Source organism: Kogia breviceps, chromosome 1 (assembly GCF_026419965.1).
Source record: "Kogia breviceps isolate mKogBre1 chromosome 1, mKogBre1 haplotype 1, whole genome shotgun sequence".
NCBI lineage: Eukaryota > Metazoa > Chordata > Mammalia > Artiodactyla > Physeteridae > Kogia > Kogia breviceps.
Window position 1 is genome coordinate 180,638,612 of NC_081310.1, and position 19,732 is coordinate 180,658,343.

A 19,732-nucleotide genomic window follows, 5' to 3' on the forward strand; every position below is an offset into this window, starting at 1 on the left:
GAGGAGTCCAGAGAGAGTCTCTCTGAAGTAGACATGCTGAGAAGGAATGATCGTGCTGGAGGGCAAGAGGGGCAGACCAGGGAGAACAATTCAGGCAGGGAGAGCAACATTGCAAAGGTCCTTGATCTCTCTTGTTTTGAGTAACTCGAAAGCTGGGTGAGCATGGGTGGTAGAGAAACGTTCATAAAATCAGAGAGGTGGGTAGAAACTAAGTCTTGCACCAACTTCTATGTGCCATTAACCCTTGGGTTTACCCTCCAGCTTTGGGGCAATGTCACTTATTTCAACTGTGCCTCTCACAGTTCTGTAACCACAGTCTTCTGATTAAAGCTGTCTCTGTATCCTGACTGTTTCAGGTGGATCTCTAGTGGGGCATGGTTCTCAGAAGCTTTGTCTTCCTATGATTTCACAGCTCTGTTGCAAAACAGGAGTGGGAACTATCCGAAAACAATTGGCCATGCCATTAGCATTTGGAGAGCTAATAGTCTTTAAATATATGTATCAATAGGAGTTACCACCTGAGTTTTATTTTATCCTCTAAATTTATTTTTGTTGCATATTTTATTGCTGCTGCTTTTGTTTTTTAAATATGCAGTTGAATTTGTTGTTGTTGAGACCTAGATGTTTATTTATGTAGGATGATCAGTGCTTTTTTTTTTTGAGGTGCCTGGCTTTTTAGTCATAGTTGTGCAGGGGGTACGGCATGTAGTGATTGTGTATATTTTAAAGTGAGTTTAGCTTGGGTTCAATGCTGGTTACAAGAGCCTAAATAAATACTATTTATTTAATTATCATCTAACTTTTATCACTAGAATTTAAACGCCATGAGGGCAGGGACTTTATCTTGTTCACTACTCTACTTCTCAGTGGCTGGAACCGTTTCTGGGCACATAGTAGACCCTGGTTTGATGAAGAAATGAATGAATGAATAACACATGTTAAAAATGATTTGATTGAGTTGGAGAAAAAACTGTTATTGAGCCCTGTAAACTTTCTAGGTTAGCAGACCAACATTTCCTGTAATAGAAGCCACTATTGCTGAGAGGAATTTGTGATTTTTAGTACTGTACTTGTTAAAAGCTTGGTATCAACAACTAGCTAATCAAGTCATTAAACTTCCTGTCAGGGATAATTCAGAGTATGTGGCCAGTTGTTTGTAAGGTCTACCTTTTTACCTCCAGCCCAATTCTGTACGTGATCTGAAAATTGTTAAATTTATAAAACTACCTTGTCAGTCAGAGCACCTTTTTCCCCATGTGTGCAGATATCAGATGTGAATAAGTTGTACCTCTAACTGTTTATAAATCATTAAGAAGGTAGAACAGAATTAAAGGTAAATGGGAGGAAAAGAGGAATATATGCTAGGATTAGGGCTAAAGAAAAATTGATCTAGAAATGGAGTTTGCTGGGAGAGATAAACTTAAGAGATTAAATACTTCATTTTCTTTCCCACATTAAATCACCTGTGTTTAGCCAGCAGGCCTGCCTAGCATAATGTACTGGTAATAGAATCTGGAATATACTCAAAATTCTTTTCCCACAAGAATAATTAAAATCTACTTGTAGAGTCATTTAGCTTATATACAATGATTTCTTAGGACTTCCCCCTTAGGGGAAAAAATATTGATGGGAAGAAAATATCATCTATAAATTAGAAAATCTGTTTCATTTAGGTGTTGGGTTTAAGAAAGTAAACAAGAATCCTTCAGTTTACCTGGGGGAAGGAGTACCGTAGAGAAGAAAATCTCCCTGGATAGTGATGAAATCTGATCCCTAGCTCAGCCACTGACTCTGAGGAAAGAAAGGGCACTGGATGAAGAATTGGGAGATCCCAGTTGTCATTTTGACTATCTACCTTTAACCCCATGACTGTGGGCAAATTACTCTAACTCTTCTTTGTCCCAGGTTCTTCTGAAAGCTAGCAGTAGCTGTTCCTTGTATCTAATTTACCTCAATCCCTTCTAGACTTTCTTCTAAGCAGAGTACCCTTGGGGAAAGGGATAAAAATTCTGTATGATTTTGACCAGTCCTCTCACGCTTCTGCTGCATTTGTTCACTTGCACTATTCTTTTTCTTTTTTTAAAATAATTAATTAATTTATTTATTTTTGGCTGCGTTGGGTCTTCGTTGCCACACACGGGCTTTTCTCTAGTTGTGAGCGGGGGCTACTCTTCATTTCAGTGTGCGAGCTTCTCATTGCGGTGGCTTCTCTTGTTGCAGAGCACGGGCTCTAGGTGCACGGGCTTCAGTAGTTGTGGCTCACAGGCTCTAGAGCACATGCTCAGTAGTTGTGGCACGTGGGATCTTCCCAGACCAGGGCTCGAACCTGTGTCCCCTGCATTGGCAGGTGAATTCCTTAACCACTGTGCCACCAGGGAAGTCCCACCTGCACTATTCTTAATGGAGGTTTTCCTAATAATTTTCCCTCTGGAGGACTTTGTCGCCAATGGGATAGGTAGTCAGATAGTGTGGTCTACCAGATGGTGAGCTTTTATGGTGTGTGTGACTGCGGTAGAAACCATGTATAAGTATGCTGGTGAGCAAAAGAGAGTTCAAGATAAGTACCTCACAATTTCACCTACATTGTCCACCTGAAAAATGTCACTGTGACAAATACTAGTCACTGAGGATTTTATTAAAACCCTGGTGGAATCTGTGATAGAAGGGTGTGAAAAAACCCCAAATTTCTTGTCCTGAGACAGGCAGCCTAAGTAGCTTATGAAGTAAATTTTTACCTGGCCAGAATAATATTGAATATTTTCCAAATTTTTCCAGGCTCACAAGTGAAATCATTAAATGCCACAACATGGTGTTTGTTGAAGCAACTCCAAGCACTTTAGAATTTGGAGAACTACATCAGTTTCTCAGAGTAATTGTGTTGCACCAGGAAGGCATAATTTGGGGCAAGTGACAGTAAATACCACAGTGTAGGACTTAACACGTGGATTTACCAGAGTTCTTGTTGTTTCTACTGGTGTCAGTAGGTCACGCTGCAGGTGAGTTATTTTTCAGCTGCCAGAGAAGGTGGACTGGAGTGATTTGGTTTAGGTTCTGATTTCACTGGTATCATGAGTATGAACCAGTGCATTGTGTTGTATCCTTCTAGGACTTTAGTAGGAATAGTTGAAGACTCAAGTTGAAACAAAAATGTGTGAACTGTTTTATTTCTAATCAAGTCTAAATTAAGGTGTGGCATGCAAAAGAGCAAAACCAGTATATAGTATTTATTTCCTTTGCCAATGTTTTTTATCTCCTTGTAGATCTGTTTACTTAGGACAGAATATATTTTCAGTTTCATTTAGACATTTACATAATATCTTTAATCTCTTTTAACACTTTCAATCTTACAGCTTCAAGCACAAATACCAGCCTGATATCCACTTCATCTACTATTGCCAATGTTCCAGCAGCAGCAGTTTCCAGCATCTCAAACCAGGTACCATGCTGCTTTTGTTCCTCCTGTTTATATGGTTCATCTAGCCAGCTCTTCCTCTCTTCTTTCCATTATCAGTTTGCCAATCTAAGAAACAACGAGTATGGACTGTGGAGAGACCTTTTGCTGGATGCCCAGTTTCCCTCATTCCATTGCTAAGACTGTGAATGATATGATTATATCTGCTCCTTTATCTACTGTGTGTGTGTGTCTGTCTCTTACCCTGCTGCCACAAGAATGTAAGCTCCGTGAGGGTAGGGATTTATTTTTCTATTTTGTTCTGAGGGTTCAGAAAAATGCCTAGTACTCACATTAAAGGCACATAGTAAATGTTTGTGGAAATATTCCTTCAACTTTTTTTTTACTTAGCCACTCATTTCTTTGTGAATTCCTTGTGGTCTGGTCTTGATCACTATTCTACTAACTCTGTATGTTTAGATCACTGGTAACATCTTCAGTGTTTTAGGGTTTTTTTTGGTTTTGTTGTTATGTTTTTATTTGTTGTTTTCTCTGCAGCAATTAGTATTATCAACCACTGCCCATGGGTCTTTTTTTGTGGCTGCAGTTAACATTACTATTCTGGTTCACTTTTTATGTTTTGGCTGTTTTTGCATTTGTTCATTCTTTTAGTCCACAAGTATTTATTGAGTTCCTGCTGTGTACCTGGAATTCTTCAGGGTAACATCTCTCTCCCTTTGCATATCCTGTCTTCTGTCATGGACAGTCTCTATTTAGTTTTCCACATGTTTATTATTTTATCCCCAGGAATGTTTAACCACATTCACAATGTCCATTTACTTCTTCCAGAATGAAGATTCTAGTCCTGACCTTAGGATATCTACAGGCTTCCTGCTGATTGATGGGCTTTTTTTTTTTAATATCCTATTATTTCCCTAAGTTGGCCATATCTAAAACCAGCCTTTCATTCCACCCTTTCTTCCGTTTCCTTGTCCTCCAAAAGTAATACCACTTTTTCCTATGGCTTCTCAATTCTTGTCAGTTACACTGTGTTTTAATATACCTAGGCCTAAAACCAGACCAGTCATCTTTGATTTTTTTTTTCCTTACCCAGCCCTAATCCAGCCATTTCTGGAATTCTTTCCTACTTTTTCTTTTTCTTTTTTGGCTACATCACATGGCATATAGAATCTTAGTTCCCTGACCAGGGATCTAACCTGTGCCCCCTACAGTGGAAGCATGGAGTCTTAACAACTGGACCGCCAGGGAAGTCCCTCCTTTTTCATTTTTGCTGTCATTTCCCATGGTTTAGTTTTTTCCTCTTTAATCTTCAGTTAATAATTTTTCACCATGCCTGTACATTTTCTAAAACACTGTCTGATTAATTTTCTTTAAATGCCACATTTTATCCTGTCACTCACCTGCTCAGAATCTTTTCATATTTTTGTTTATTTGAATTTAATGATCCCCATTTCCTGCTCCCACACAAACTATACACCACTGCCTAGAGAATCCAATCCAATCCTTAACCAGTCATTCAGGCCTACAGAGATCCTTTGTTTCATCCAGACGCAACATCTCTGGCCCCTTAATAAAACCTTTCCAGGGCCTGCTCATTTTCCTATCCCCTCTGCTTCTTTGTCTCAGAAGGCTCTCTGTCACAGTCTGCAGTGATAGTTGTCTTCCTCTGTATTTTACTCATTTGACATACAATTTATTGCTAATTTGTTGGAAATGGTTTTTGGTCTTCTATCCTGCTAGATTTTTAACTCCCATGTACCAACACATACACTTACACTGTGCATTATATCTGGCTTATGGTAGATGCTCAGTGTTCTTTATAAATAATTGGTCTGAGCAGTTAGCTTCTTCCTACTTGTCACCAATATCAGTTATCAGTGGAATTTTTTTAAGGTGTGTATTTGAGCTGTGCATCATACCCATTTTTTACAGCTTTTTTAAGGTGTAATTGACATACAGTAAATAGCACAGATTTAAATTGTATGATTTGATAAGTTTTGTCATGTATGTGCCCGTGAAACTACCAAAAGTTCCCTTCAAATATTATAAAGAAACTTTATTTTTAAAGAAAACTTGATTTTTTTAAAAAAGAGAGGGGACTGCCCTGGTGATCCAGTGGTTAAGACTCCATGCTCCCAGTGCAGGGGGCCCAGGTTCGATTCCTGGTCAGGGAACTAGATCCCGCATGCCGCAACTAAAGATCCCGCATGCCACAACTAAGACCCTGCACAGCCAAATAAATAAATAAATAAATAAATATTTTTAAAGAGAGAGAGAGAGAAATACTCAGTTTTTAAACTGGGAAACTTTAATGTAGGATATTTGCTTTTTTGTTTAAGCTCATCTGTCCTTAAAAGCACTATTGTCTAGTGCAGTATTTTATAAACTTCTTAAAGAGTAGACGCTTTCCTTCAAAAATCTGTGCAGAAATTTTTGCAGAAATTCTGTACATAAAGTAGAAAAAAAAAAGGCTAGTATAGTAGAAAAGGGACATTGTGCGTACAGTGCATGGGAAACTTTGCTCTCAGCCTTAACCTCATCCCAAAGACAGTCCCTGAGGCATGTCCTTTTGACTCCTAGGTTTCCACAGAATGCATTTTGAAAATCATTGGTTTTGGTGGAAGACTATATAGGTAGGTAAATAAGAAGTAGGGTTAATGTTTTAGGGAAATAATTATGAAAAAGAGGGAAATGAAAGTCTCTTGTGTTGAAATTAATGTTATGCTCTGGCTAAGAGGCTTATTTTCCTCCCTTATTCCCTTTGACCTACAGGACTATCCCACCTATACTATCCTTGGTCAAAGTCAATACCAGCCTTGCTACCCCAGCTCCAGCTTTGGAGTCACAGGCCAGACTAACAGTGATGCTGAGAGTACCACCTTAGCAGCAGCCACATACCAGACAGAGAAGCCTAGTGTCATGGTACCTGCTCCTGCAGCACAGAGACTTTCCTCTGGTAAGCTCTACATTTGGCTTAAGGACATTTCATCCAACAGGTGATGGTGAAGATTATTTTGTTCTGGTCTATGTCACTGTTACCATGCTATTGGCCTTCCTTCTCAGGTGAGGAGTATTTAAACACTGTAACCAGACAACGATGAGTCGTTGGCAGACTGAATATAATACCTGATGTTGTGAACAGAAAAGTACCAAGAATGAAAAGACTTTATTTATGACTCCCACTCCACCCTCCCTGTAGCTATAATATGCTTGTCACAGAGAACTTCAGAATCTTAGCACATTTTATAAAAGCTGGAGGACTCCAGTTTTAGTCTGTGCATAACTGACTTCTGGTTAGGCCTCAGAACAGTAGTTCTTAACTTTTTCTGTGTCATGGATCCCTTTAAGATTCTGCAGAAAGGTATGGTTCTTTTCCCCCAAAGAAATACGTAAAACGTAACCTACAAATGTAAAGCTCTAGCTTTGAAATGGATCAATGAATTATGATGTCCAGATTAAAAAATCCTGACATAAAGACTTTATGCACACATTCAGTAAACATATGCACATACTTTTTATCCCTATTTTTCATGAAAATTTGGTGGTTCGCTGTCACATCATGTAACTTGGGGAAGGACTGTTTATCGTTAACACTGATGCATTTTTAAAAACAGTGGTCTGCATCAGCTAGTGCAGTTTTCTGTGCATCTTGCCTCTACTGGTCTTCTAGATAAATGGACATGCAAATGGTTGCTGCTTCGAACCTGCATAACTTTGAAATCATTACATGTGTTGATGCCTTAGTTTTGAATTCATTTCTCTAAATATCTTTGTTCTTCATAACAATTTTAACTTTTTAATAATGGAGAGTTTCTAACAGTGGCAGAAGTTGTCAGAATGGTATAATGAACCCTTATATATCTGTCATCCAACTTCAACAATTAACAACTCATAGGCAATCTTGTTTCAACTATACTTCATCCAATTCCCTCCTTAAATTCCAGGTATCATATTTATTTATAATGCTTGATAACATAACCACAATGCCATTATCCCATCTAAAATATTCAACAATAATTCCTTAGTAACATAAAATACCGAAGGGTATTCATATTTCTAGTTTTCTCATAAATATTAGGAGTTTTGTTTTTCTTTTTACAGTTTGTTTAAAATTAAGATCCAAGTAAGGTCCATACATTGTGATTGGTGGATATTTTGTTTTAACCTATAAATTCCCCCATCTCTTTTTATTTCTGATTGTAATTTATTTGTTGAAGAAACAATCAATAGATTGTCCCATACCATTTCTCAGTCTAAATTTCGCCAATTATAACCTTAGAAGGTAGTTTACCACAGCCCACTGCCTTCTGTATTCTATTTAAAGTGGTAAATGGATCTAGAGCAGTGGTTTTTCAGCTAGAGGTGGTTCTGTGTCCCCCTGCCTCCACCCCCATGCCCCCACACCCAGGGATATTGGCAATGTATGGACATATTTTTGGTTGTCACACTGGAAAGGGGTTGCTACTGGCATCTAGTGGGTAGAGGCCAAGAATGCTGCTTAACCAAACATCCTACAATGCACAGGACGTCCCTTCACAACAAAAATTATCTGGTCCAAAAAGGTCAGTTGTGCCAAGTTGAGAAACCCTGATCTAGAATCTTGATCAGGTTCAGGTTTAATTTATTTTTTTGGCAAAATGACTTTATCGATGTGTTCTTCCATTGGGAGGCAGGCATATAAATTCTAGTTATAACTCTCTTCATGATGTTTGGTCTACATTTCCAAATTGCTTAAGTAAAGTTTGGTTTTCCAGCCTTTATCCCTGCAACATGATTGTTAAGGGCAGAGAACTTGCTGACCATTCTGCTCTGGTTCTTATAGCCTGTGACTACACTGGCAATACCGCTGTCTCACTTTTCCTTTCCAGGAGACCCTTCTACAAGCCCATCTTTGACCCAGACTACACCAAGTAAAGATGCTGATGACCAGTCCCGGAAAAACATGACTGGCAAGAACCGGGGCAAGAGGAAAGCTGATGCCAGCTCTTCCCAGGACAGTGAATTAGAAGTATGGGAAGAAACTCATTTGAGTTGCAGGCTTTTTTTTTTTTCTCATTTCTTAAATTTATCAAATATATATCTGAAACTCATGAGATTATGTGGTTCTGTGTTGTATACCCTATAATTCCTGAGCAAGAGAAAATTAATTGGCCAAGTGAAAAGAGAAATGTAAAAACACATTACTCTATGCCCGTATCTTACCATATTACTTTCAGATCCTTTTCACCAAGAGCATTGAAAAAGCTTTTTTGAATTTAGGTATCCAGGTCACTTTTTAAGGGAAAGAACAACTGTTTTCTATATTCCAGAGGAGAACAGAAAGAATAATGCATCATATTCAGAAAGCAGAGGGTGTCACAAGTAATACACTGTTCTCCATTTAAAAATCTCAAAGTAAAATGAGAGAACTAAAGTCCTTTAGGACAAGTTTCTGTGAAACATGCAGCCAGACCTGGCAACTTATTAATGCACTTATTCTGTAGTTTAAACACTATAGGAACTTATTATGGGCATACAATTGGCTTCATTATTAAAAGACTAGAAAGGCATACAAAATTCTAATAATAATGGAGTTTTGATATTAATCCTTTTGTTTTCTTTCTTCAATTTTTCTATAATGTGATCATTTAATAAGACGGAATAGCCATATTTAAAAATGAGTCCATTGACAGGTGTTCAGAAGACATAGGTAATTTGAGGCTATGTTTGAAACCTCTCTTCCCTTTTGTTACTCGGGGCAGCGGGGAGGGCAGGAGGAGAAAGAAAAAAAATCTAAAGACCTGATATATTTCTTGGAAAAAACGGAGAACTCACTCATTTTTTAAATTGTGGTAAGGTATATATAATATAAAATTTACCATTTTTTTAAGTGTGCAATTTTAAGTACATTCACAGTGTTGTTTGTTACTGCTATCTGTTTCCAGAAGTTTTTCATGATCGCAAACAAAAACTCTGCACCCATTAAGCAATAATTCCCTATTCTCCCCTCCTATTAGTCCCTGGTAACCTCTGTTCTACTTTCTGTCACTATAAATTTGCCTGTTCTAGATAGTTCATGTAAGTGGAATCATACAAAATCTATCCTTTTGTGTCAGGCTTACTTCACTTAGCATAATGTTTTCAAGATTCATCCATGCTGTAGCATATATCAGAACTTCATTCCTTTTTATGGCTGAATAATTCCATTGTGTATATATACCACATTTTGTTTGTCCATTTTCATCTGTGATGAACGCTTGGGGTTTTTTCACCTTTGAGCTATTGTGAATAATGCTGCTATAACACTGCTGTACAGGTATCTCTTTGAGTCCCTCTTTTCAATTATTTGAAAAAGTATAAACCTAGGAGTAGAATTGCAGGATCATATGGTAGTTCTATGTTCAGCTTTTTGAGGAGCCACCAAAATGTTTTCCAAATGACTACACCATTTTACATTCTTAACAGCAATGTACCAGGGTTCCAGTTATTTCCCTTTTTTTGCATAATCCATCCTAATGGGTGTGAAGTGGTGTCTCATTGTGGTTTTGATTTGCATTTCCTTAATGATTAATAATGTTGAATATATTTTCATGTGTGTATTGGCCATTTGTCTGTTTTATTTGAAGTAATGTCCAAATCGTTTGCCCATTTTTAAACTGGGTTGTTTGTTTTTTTGTTGTTGAATGTTAGGAATTCTTTATATATTCTAGATATTAATCCCTTATCAGATATATGACATGCAGATATTTTCTGCAGATTGTCTTTTCACTCTTGATAGTATCCTTTGATGCTTAAAAGTTTTAAATTCTGATAAATTTCTATTTTTCTTTTATTGCTTGTGCTTTTGGTGTTATATTTAAGGAAACAAGATTATGAAGATATTCACCTGTGTTTTCTTCTAAGCATTTTATTGTTTTGGCTCTTAAATTTAGGTCTTTGATCCATATTGAGTTAATTTTTGTACATAGTGTGAAGTAGGGATCTAATTTCATTCTTTTGCACATGGATATTCAGTTTTCCCAAGACCTTGTTTTGGAAACAGTTTCCTTTCCCCATTGAATGGTCTTGGTATCCTTGGAAAAAAAAAAAAAAATCAGTTGAGCACATATATATATATATACAAGGATTTATTTCTGGGCTCTCTCACCTATTCCATTGGTCTGTATATCTATCCTTATGCTAGTATCACACTGTTTTGATTACTGTGGCTTTGTAGTAAGTTTTGAAATCAGGAAGTGTGAGTCTTCCAACTTTGTTCTTTTTCAAGATTATTTTGGCTCTTCAGGGTCCCTTGAGATTTCATACAAATTTTAGGATGAGTTTTGCTGTTTCTTTAAAAAACACTGTTGGGATTTTGATAGGGATTGCATTATATTTGTAGATCACATTGGGTAGTATTGTCATCTTAACAATATTAAGTCTTCTATTCGTGAACATGGAATGTCTTTCCATTTATTTAGGTGTGTCCTCTTTGATTTCCTTCAGCGATGTTTTATAGTTTTCAGTGTACAAGTCCTGAACTGTTAGTTAATTCATTCCTAAATATTTTATTATTTTTGATGCTTTGTGTTTTAAATTCCTCTTAGAATTATTCATTGCAAGCTTATAGAAATACAGCTCATTTCTGAATTCATTTATTAGCTATCAACAATTTTTTGTGGATTCTTAAGGGTTTTCTATGTATAGAATCATGTCATCTGCGAACAGAGGTAATTTTACTTCTTCTTTTCCAGTTTGGGTACCTTTTTTCCCCTTTCCTTGCCAGTTTATTCTGGCTAGAATTTCCAGTACCATTTGAATAGAAGTGGTGAAAACAGGCATACTTCTCTTATTCCTAATCTCAGGGGTAACGCTTTCAATTTTCCACCATTGAGTATGATATTAGCTGTAGGTTTTTCATATACGTCCTTTATCATGGTGAGGTAGTTGCTAGTTTATTGAGTGGTTTTTTTTTTTTTTTTTTTTTTTTTTTTTTTTATTGAGTGTTTTTACCATGAAAATGTGTTGAATTTTGTTAGATGCTTTTTCTGCATCAATTGAGATGACCATGTGGGTTTTATCCTCTATTCTGTTAATGCAGTATATTACATTGATTTTTCTATGTTGAACCATTCTTGCATTCTGAGAACAAATCCCACTTGGTCATGATTTATAATTTTTTAAGTATGCTGCTGAATATTGTTTGCCACTATTTTGTTGAGGTTTTTGCATCACTGTTCATATGAGAATTGGTCTGCAGTTTTCTTGCAGTGTCTTTGTCTTCAGTATCAGGGTAATGTTGGCTTCATAGAGTGAGTTAGGAAGTGTTCCCTCCTCTTCATTTTTTTGGGAAGATCTTAAGGATTGATGTTAATTCTTCTTTAAGTGTTTGGTAGAATTCAGCAGTGAAGCCATCTGGTCCTGGGCTTTTCTTTCTTGGGATGTTTTTTATTATTGATTCAACCTCCTCCAGTTAAAGATCTGTTCAGATTTTCTATTTCTTTTTGAGTCAGTTTTGGCACATTGGGAATTTCTAGGAATTCGTTCATTTCATCTAGATTATTTGTTGGTGTATAACTCTTCATAGTATTTTCCTATAATCCTTCTTATTTCTGTAAAATTGGTAATAATGTCCCACTTTTATTTCTGATTTTAGTAATTTATGTCCTCTCTCTTTTTTCTTAGCCAGTCTAGCTAAAAGTTGTCAATTTTGTAGATCTCTTCAAAGAACCAACTTTTGGTTTTGTTGATTTTCTCTATTTTTTTCCTACCCTCTGCTTTAATCTATCTCTTCTAACCTTTATTTCCTTCCTTCTACTGGCTTTTTCTGGCAACTTAAATTGTGCAGTTTGGTTTTTGATTGAGATCTTCTTTTTTAAGGTACACATTTGGAGCTATAAATTTCCTTCTTAGCATTGTTTTCACAGCATCCCATAAATTTCAGTATGTTGTTTTTGGTTTTCATTCATCTCAAGGTATTTTCTAATTTCACTTATTTCTTTTTTATCCATTGGTTGCTTAAGATTATTGTTTAATTTTCACAGATGTGTGAATTTTCCAGTTTTCCTTCTATTATTGATTTCTTGTCTCATTCCATTACGATTAAAAAAGATGCTCACTCATTTTTTAAAATATTTTCCTCACTCAGCGGGTATTTCTGTGGGACTTAGATGAAACCATCATCATCTTCCACTCCCTTCTTACTGGATCCTATGCCCAGAAGTATGGAAAGGTAATTTGAGTCTTTCTTCCTTTGTTGTAACTGTCCCTCTCCTGACTATGTGTGCAGGTAACCAAAATCACTGTCTCTGTTATCTCCATCTTACCCTGTTGACCTTTCACCTTTCACATAAAACTTCACCCGATGGCTTATACCAGGCAGACTACATGGTCAGGCAGAGCTGATGATAAAGGTAGAGACTAGACCTGGGACCAGTACTGAAAGCTGAAGTTGTTGGAGAGCGGTATTTTGCAAAGACTAAGTATGGGACTGAGGCTCAAAACAGAGTGGAGTCTCAGGATTATCTACTCCAAAGACTAGTCTGTTATCCCTATGTCACATATAACAGCCCAAACTGAGCATTCCATTTAGCTGAGAATATACCAGATCTGTATATTTAAAATATAAAATATCTTTCTAAAATAGATTATATACCCTCTTAGGAACTTCCCTGGTGGTCCAGTGGGTAAGACTCCACGCTCCCAATGCAGGGGGCCCGGGTTCAGTCCCTGGTTGAGGAGCTAGATCCTGCACGCCTGCCGCAACTGAAGAGTCCACATGCCTCAACTAAGAAGCCCGCATGCCGCAACTAAGACCTGGCACAGTCTAAATTAATTAATTAATCTTTTAAAAAAACCTTAGAATAAAATAAAATAGATTATATACCTTCTTAAATGAAATATACCAAGCAGAATTTAACTTTAGTCATCAGTATTTAACATCAGTTTTGATAGAGGGATGAGCTGTTTTTGAGGTACTGTCTGTATATTTCTGTACTAAATGACCTCCAGGTCCTATTTTTTAGTTTCTATGAATAAATTTTATAAAAATATCAGCCTCCTTTGCTTTCCTACTTTTACTGCTCCTAATTATTTCTTATTGTCACCAGTGTTTCTGTTAGAAGTACTTTCCCATAGGCTTTTAGTATCTAGACTGGCAAGCTGACATAATCTCATATACTATATAACAAGACTGGTAATGAGAGTATATAAAATAAGAGCATACTGCCTCTAAGGGAAGGTCTGATAGTTCATTTTAAAGCTACGTGCATTGGTTTTCCTGCAAATATTTCTTTACTGATTTCCTGGTTGTTGAGATTGTCAGATTACTGACTTCTGGTGTTGTACTGTGTGTGTGAGGTAGGGGGGGATGATAATGGGTGTTATAAGAGCAATATTTCAGTGATAGTTAGAATTTCTCCTGAAACAGAATTTCTTCAAAAATTAAGTGTTGTTGTTTTTTTTAAGTGGGTTAAGTTTTCTAGAAACTAAAGTCCTAAAGTCCTGAAATGTTTAACTTTGCACAATCCCAGATTCTTGTAACTGTGAATGAAATTGCATCAGTAAGAGTGAGAAGCACTGTAGTGGGCCAGTGTTGTTTTGGCCTTGACCCAAACTATTTTGAAACATTTAAAGATAAGAACCAATGCTGTGAGTGCCAAGTCAAGCAAATTATTCTCTTATTGTCTTTCAGGACCCAACAGTAGTGATTGGCTCAGGTTTAACAATGGAAGAAATGATTTTTGAAGTGGCTGACACGCATCTATTTTTCAATGACTTAGAGGTAAGCATTTTAAATTGTTTCTGCACTTCAGTGAAACACTTTGTTCAATAACTATTTATTGAGCCTGTGCTTTTTGTATTTAGAGGAAATGTGGTTAGGGTAGGTATGGAGAGGCCAGCTCGGCACTTGGGTGTACATAGTCTTGAAGGAATAGTACCTTGGTTAGGTCACCACAGTCTTAGTTCTGGGCTTCAGTTTTATTGGCTCAAAAACTTGATTTTTGTTAGCCTGTTTGGAAGTGATCTAGCTCTAGGGGCAGTGCCACCCCATCAGGCAAAACACTGATATATAAACCAACATTCCAATTTATTCAGCTATGTTAAATAACATATAGAAGGTGGCTTTGATTATTTGTACTCTTGAATGTTTTTCAGTTTTACCTTCTTAAAAGATAGCCTCTTGATTTGTCAGATCTGTAGATGGCTACTCTAACTCATTGTATTTTATACATGCTTATTGTCCATATGTAGGTTAGCCTTGATGTCAGATCATTTTATAGTTAGGTGGAGGGAAACCAGGAAACACTGAGAGCTTCTTGGTTAATTTTTTTGGTTTTGACATTTGGGTTCATCTTTGAGGTGAACATCGTGTAGTGGAAAGAGCACAGGACTGGGAATCAGGAGACCAGACTGCAAGTACCAAGTTAGGAAAGTTATGTCCCCATTCTGGGCCTCAGTTAAGCAGTTACCATACACAACAAACTAGTAACAGTTGTTCTATCTCAGGATGGGAATGTGTTGCTGGGACACAGAGGTGGGAAGGAGCAGACTTGTCACTTAATGTCCTTTTGAATTTTGAACTGTGTACTACATATATTAGCTAGTTTTTTAAACAGTGAAAATTTTAAAGTAAATAAAATTTTAAAGTAAAATGAACATAAAGTAATCCTCTTTCTTTTAAAATACAGTCTAGTTCTACTCAACAGACAATTCTCCAACAAATTAAATTAATAGGGCTCTGGGCTTCCCTGGTGGCGCAGTGGTTGAGAATCCGCCTGCCGATGCAGGAGACACGGGTTCGTGCCCTGGTCCGGGAAGATCCCACATGCCGCAGAGCAACTAAGCCCGTGAGCCATGGCCACTAGGCCTGCGCGTCCGGAGCCTGTGCTCCGCAACGGGAGAGGCCACAACAGTGAGAGGCCCGCGTACCGAAAAAAAAAATAAAAATAAAAAAATAAATTAATAGGGCTCTAAACTCCAACACTTTTGTGTAAGCTCCACAGTGCTTTAATCTTCCCTCAACTTCACATGTTGATAAGTTGGGACATTATAGTTTTATTCAGCAGACATTTATTGAAAACCTACTATGTGCCAGTAATTGTTGCCAAATTGTATTTGTAATGATTTTCTAGACATAGTCCTCACTCAGGACTGAAAGTTCTGTGAAGAATTTGACCTGAATGTGTTCCTGCCCCCCAGGTCAGTGGTTCTCAACTTTAGGGGGCATAAGAATCACCTGGGGAGCTTGTTAAAAATGAAGATTCTAGGACTTCAGTCACAGAAATTCTGTTCAAAAATATGCATTTTTAAAAATCTTCCCCAGAGGATTCTGATGCAGGTGGACATCACGGCACCACCCTAGGTGGTGTCAGAGGAATGAATCTGTCAGTTAGGCAGTGGGTGGCGTTTTATGTCAGTAGTAGTGTGGGCTTAGAGGAAAGAACCTTGGATTCAGATTAGAAGACCCAGGCTCCTTCTAGTTTCTTTCTACCACTCACTAGTTTTATGACCTTGGGCAAATCGTTTTTACCTCACTTTTAGACTATGAGGAGATTGACTTAGATGACCTCTTCTGATTCCTAAGTTTGAATTTACAAATTTCTGTTTCAGTAATTCTCAGTTTTGATACCACACGCACTCTACCAGCATCTGTTTCATCTGCAAAAATGTATTGAGTACATGCTATATAAGGGCACTGGACTAGACTAGAGGGGTACAAAGGAGATGTAAGGCATGGTCGTTCCATAAGAGGCCTACAATGTCATAGGACTTACAGTCTGGTGTAGAACATAGGCACACCTGACAGTGTAACGGAGCTTGTGTTTATACCCATGGACTGTTGGAAAAATGAACTATTGAGATAAGAGCATAACTGAGGGTTGGGATGGTTAAGGAAGATTTCATGAAGACTGAGGAATGTAAATTAGGCCTTAAAAGAAGTTGAACAGCAAGGGGGGTGAGAGTGATCCTCCACACATAAGAGACCATAAGGTATTTCATCACCTCGCCATTGTTTGTGGTATTTTTACAATATATTGTGGTGGTACTAGCACTTCGACTCCCTGGACTGAAATAATGTGTGGTTTTGTCTTTTAACAGGAGTGTGACCAGGTGCATGTGGAAGATGTGGCTTCTGATGACAATGGCCAAGACTTGAGGTGATAAAAGCAATGATGTCTTAAACATCAGTACACCTGTTATGCACAAGACACTGTCTAGGTTCAGAGGAAAACAAAGATGAATAAGACACAGCCCTAAAAGAGCTCACAACCTATTAGAGGAGATAGAAACAAACATAGTTAACGATGGCATGTAGTGTGAGAAGGTGACAATAGAAAATGTTATGGAACACAGAATAGAAAGTAATTCTGATGGGTGTGGGGAGCAGGTGGTGCCAACACTGGAGTGGCCTCTCAGCACAGTAGAATTTAAGTATGACCCTGATGAACGGGTAGCAGGATGGAATGAGAAAAAAGCATTCCAAAGTAAAGGATATACTAGTTTCTCTTTGGCCAGATTTTCAGTCGGGAAAAGTGCACTTCCAGATTGATTGGTTTTAGATACAAATAAGCATCAAGGATTTCACCAAGGAAATTAATTGTGGGGGGTCTGATGGCGTCAGGAGTGACCCTATGGAAGACAATCTTAAACATTAATATCACAGTGAATGCTAAACCAAGGAGGTCTCAGTGGCAAAATGCTTGCTCAGTCTCCTCCTTTTTCTCTTGGCTACTGTCTTCTAGCTCAGTAGTCTTAGCTAAGAATAATCCAAAAATTTATCTACCTTACATTTAAAGATGTTTAGAAAAAAAGTTGTCACATCTTTTCATGTTCATTTGTTTTAATGTTTATCCCTTTTCATACGCAAAAAGTTTTTCCATGTGTCTACCCTAAAATTGTTTCCTCTGTGAATTCTCAAATCAAGAGCAGAACTGGACATATCACTTAGTAAGGACGTAACCCTTTGGTGCCAAGAAGGATAGAAAGGTTTCACTTCTGGAGCAGATTCAGTTGTGTATGCTGTGTCTTCCACAGCCTTGGAGGGCACCAGTCTTAAGAGATTTTACTCACCTTAGGAAAAAACCTGGTCTGAAGCAGTTTACAATCCACTCTGAACCCTAGTATTTTTTTTTTCTCTTATACATATGGCTAATTACCTATCATATGTCTTGGCAGCTTTATTTTCTTAAATATAGAATTTCACACTGAACTCTATTTTGACTTCTGATTGAACCAAGTTGTCTCTAATTGTCAGTCATTTGGAAATCTTGACTTAGGAAGTATTAATCCCTCCCAACCTGTTTAACTATAATAGTTGTCTATTGCTGTGTAACAAATTACCCCAAAATTTAGTAGCTTAAAACAGTTACCATTAATCATCTCATAGTTTCTGTAGGTCAGGAACTTGAAAGTGACTTAGCTGGGTAGTTCTGAATCAGTGTCTCTGAAATTGAAGTCAAGATAGCTCAAGCTAAAATCATCTGAAGGCTTGGTTGGAGCTGGAGGACCTGCTTCCATGTGTGGCTGATAGGAGGAGGCCTCAGTCCTCACTATGTGCCTCTTCATGGGGCAGCTTGAGTGTTCTCCTGTGACAGCTGACTTCTTTTAGAGCAGGTGCTGTAGGAGAAGCCTGGTCTCTAAAGTCCAACACCGTCATTTCCACCACATTCTATTTACGTTCAAATACAGTCCATACCTACGGGGAGCAAAGTTAGAAGAGAGGAGTATTAAAGAATTTGTGGACATATTTTTATAGTCACTACAGTGACCCATGAACTTACTAAACTAGCCAGCAGATCACTGAAGGAAAACATTCCTATTTTCTACCTATTATTAGAATTCGGGGTTAGTTCCTTCCATTATTTTTTCACGTTTCTCCTTTTTACATAGTTGCAATCATTGTGTGTGTGTATGTGTGTGTGTACAGAAAAGTTTTGTATTCTGGGTTTTTTTCACTGTAAGGTATTTTCTGTCATTAATGAAAAGATGGTCTGTCTGAAGCCAACCTCTGGGGGATGCTGGTGCTTGAATTAGTCTTGCCTCTCTTGCTCTCCCTTTCCATCCTTTCTTTGATAGAAGTAAGATGAGAAGTAAGGTGAGATGGAGGACTGATGAAAAGATAGACTCTGACTTACAGGGATTAAGAAAGAAGATTCTTGGGCTTTCCTGGTGGCGCAGTGGTTGAGAGTCCACCTGCCAATGCAGGGGATACGGGTTTGTGCCCCGGTCCGGGAAGATCCCACATGCCGCGGAGCGGCTGGGCCCGTGAGCCATGGCTGCTGAGCCTGTGAGTCCGGAGCCTGTGCTCCGCAACGGGAAAGGCCACAACAGTGAGAGGCCCATGTACCGCAAAAAAAAAAAAGAAAGAAGATTCTCAGAGCCTTGCTCTCAGATATCAGGAATACGACAGAGAATCAATCCCAGGTGGCATTCAACCAAAAACTCCATGCAGTATAGGTTTTAATTTTCATCATCCTCTCTCTCTACAGCAACTACAGTTTCTCAACAGATGGTTTCAGTGGCTCAGGAGGTAGTGGCAGCCATGGTTCCTCTGTGGGCGTCCAGGGAGGTGTGGACTGGATGAGGAAACTGGCTTTCCGTTACCGAAAAGTGAGAGAAATCTATGATAAGCATAAAAGCAATGTGGCTGGTAAGTGTGGCATACAACCAGCTAATTTTCTGTTTTGTTCTGATTTCCTGTTTTCTTTTCCAGGGTTTCCTTAGGGCTCCCTGACTTATGAATTTGTGCCACAGTAACATTTTAACTCTGTATTTTAAAAACAGGTTTGATTGAAACCCTTTGGGGAGGAAGTTCTGCATTTCTCATGGACTTCTCTTGGTATAACTTCACAAAAGTCTCTTGTTCTTTTTAGAGAGATGCCTTTTTTAAAGGAAATGTGTTCCATAGATTATGTGTGATAGCATGTGTTTTTTTCTGGGGTCATAACTACTATCAGTAATATTTAATAGGTTGCCATATTTTTGAACAGATGTACATAGCCATTGGGACAAGTCAGGTAGAACTAGCAACCAGGTTTATAGTGGATGGAAAACTAGGTCCAGGATGATAGGGTGGCAGTATCCATGCATTGTGATTTGAAGGACCTTGGAAATTCTTTCTGCCCAGGTATATCTCAAATGTCAGGTGCCATTGTGCCTAAAATTCTATTATTTGGAATTAATTAGCCATAGATTGTTCAAATTAGAAGAGACATTAGGGAACTAATGTAAATCCTTCATTTTGCACTTGAGAAAATTGGTGGTCCATCATGAGGGTAACAAGGTCGGGTCACATAGCAAATTAGTGACCATACTTGGTCCACTGCCCTTTACATTCATGCAATTCCTTTTTTAGTGATA

General features: G+C 37.9%; 1 protein-coding gene across 10 annotated transcripts in view; it reads left to right on the top strand.

Moving 5' to 3' along the window:
• EYA3 (EYA transcriptional coactivator and phosphatase 3) overlaps positions 1-19,732 on the top strand; it is a 107,588-nt gene that overhangs the window by 70,679 nt on the left and 17,177 nt on the right. For 6 of the 10 annotated variants that reach the window (XM_059036184.2, XM_067013820.1, XM_067013788.1 and 3 more), the window contains 7 exons: positions 3,351-3,436; positions 6,185-6,368; positions 8,281-8,420; positions 12,519-12,602; positions 14,064-14,153; positions 16,472-16,530; positions 18,862-19,022. In XM_059036184.2, the coding sequence (XP_058892167.1) occupies positions 3,351-3,436; positions 6,185-6,368; positions 8,281-8,420; positions 12,519-12,602; positions 14,064-14,153; positions 16,472-16,530; positions 18,862-19,022 (804 nt within the window). The remainder of the gene's footprint in view (positions 1-3,350; positions 3,437-6,184; positions 6,369-8,280; positions 8,421-12,518; positions 12,603-14,063; positions 14,154-16,471; positions 16,531-18,861; positions 19,023-19,732) is intronic. The other 4 variants (XM_067013801.1, XM_067013829.1, XM_067013809.1 and 1 more) reach the window with 1 other exon arrangement.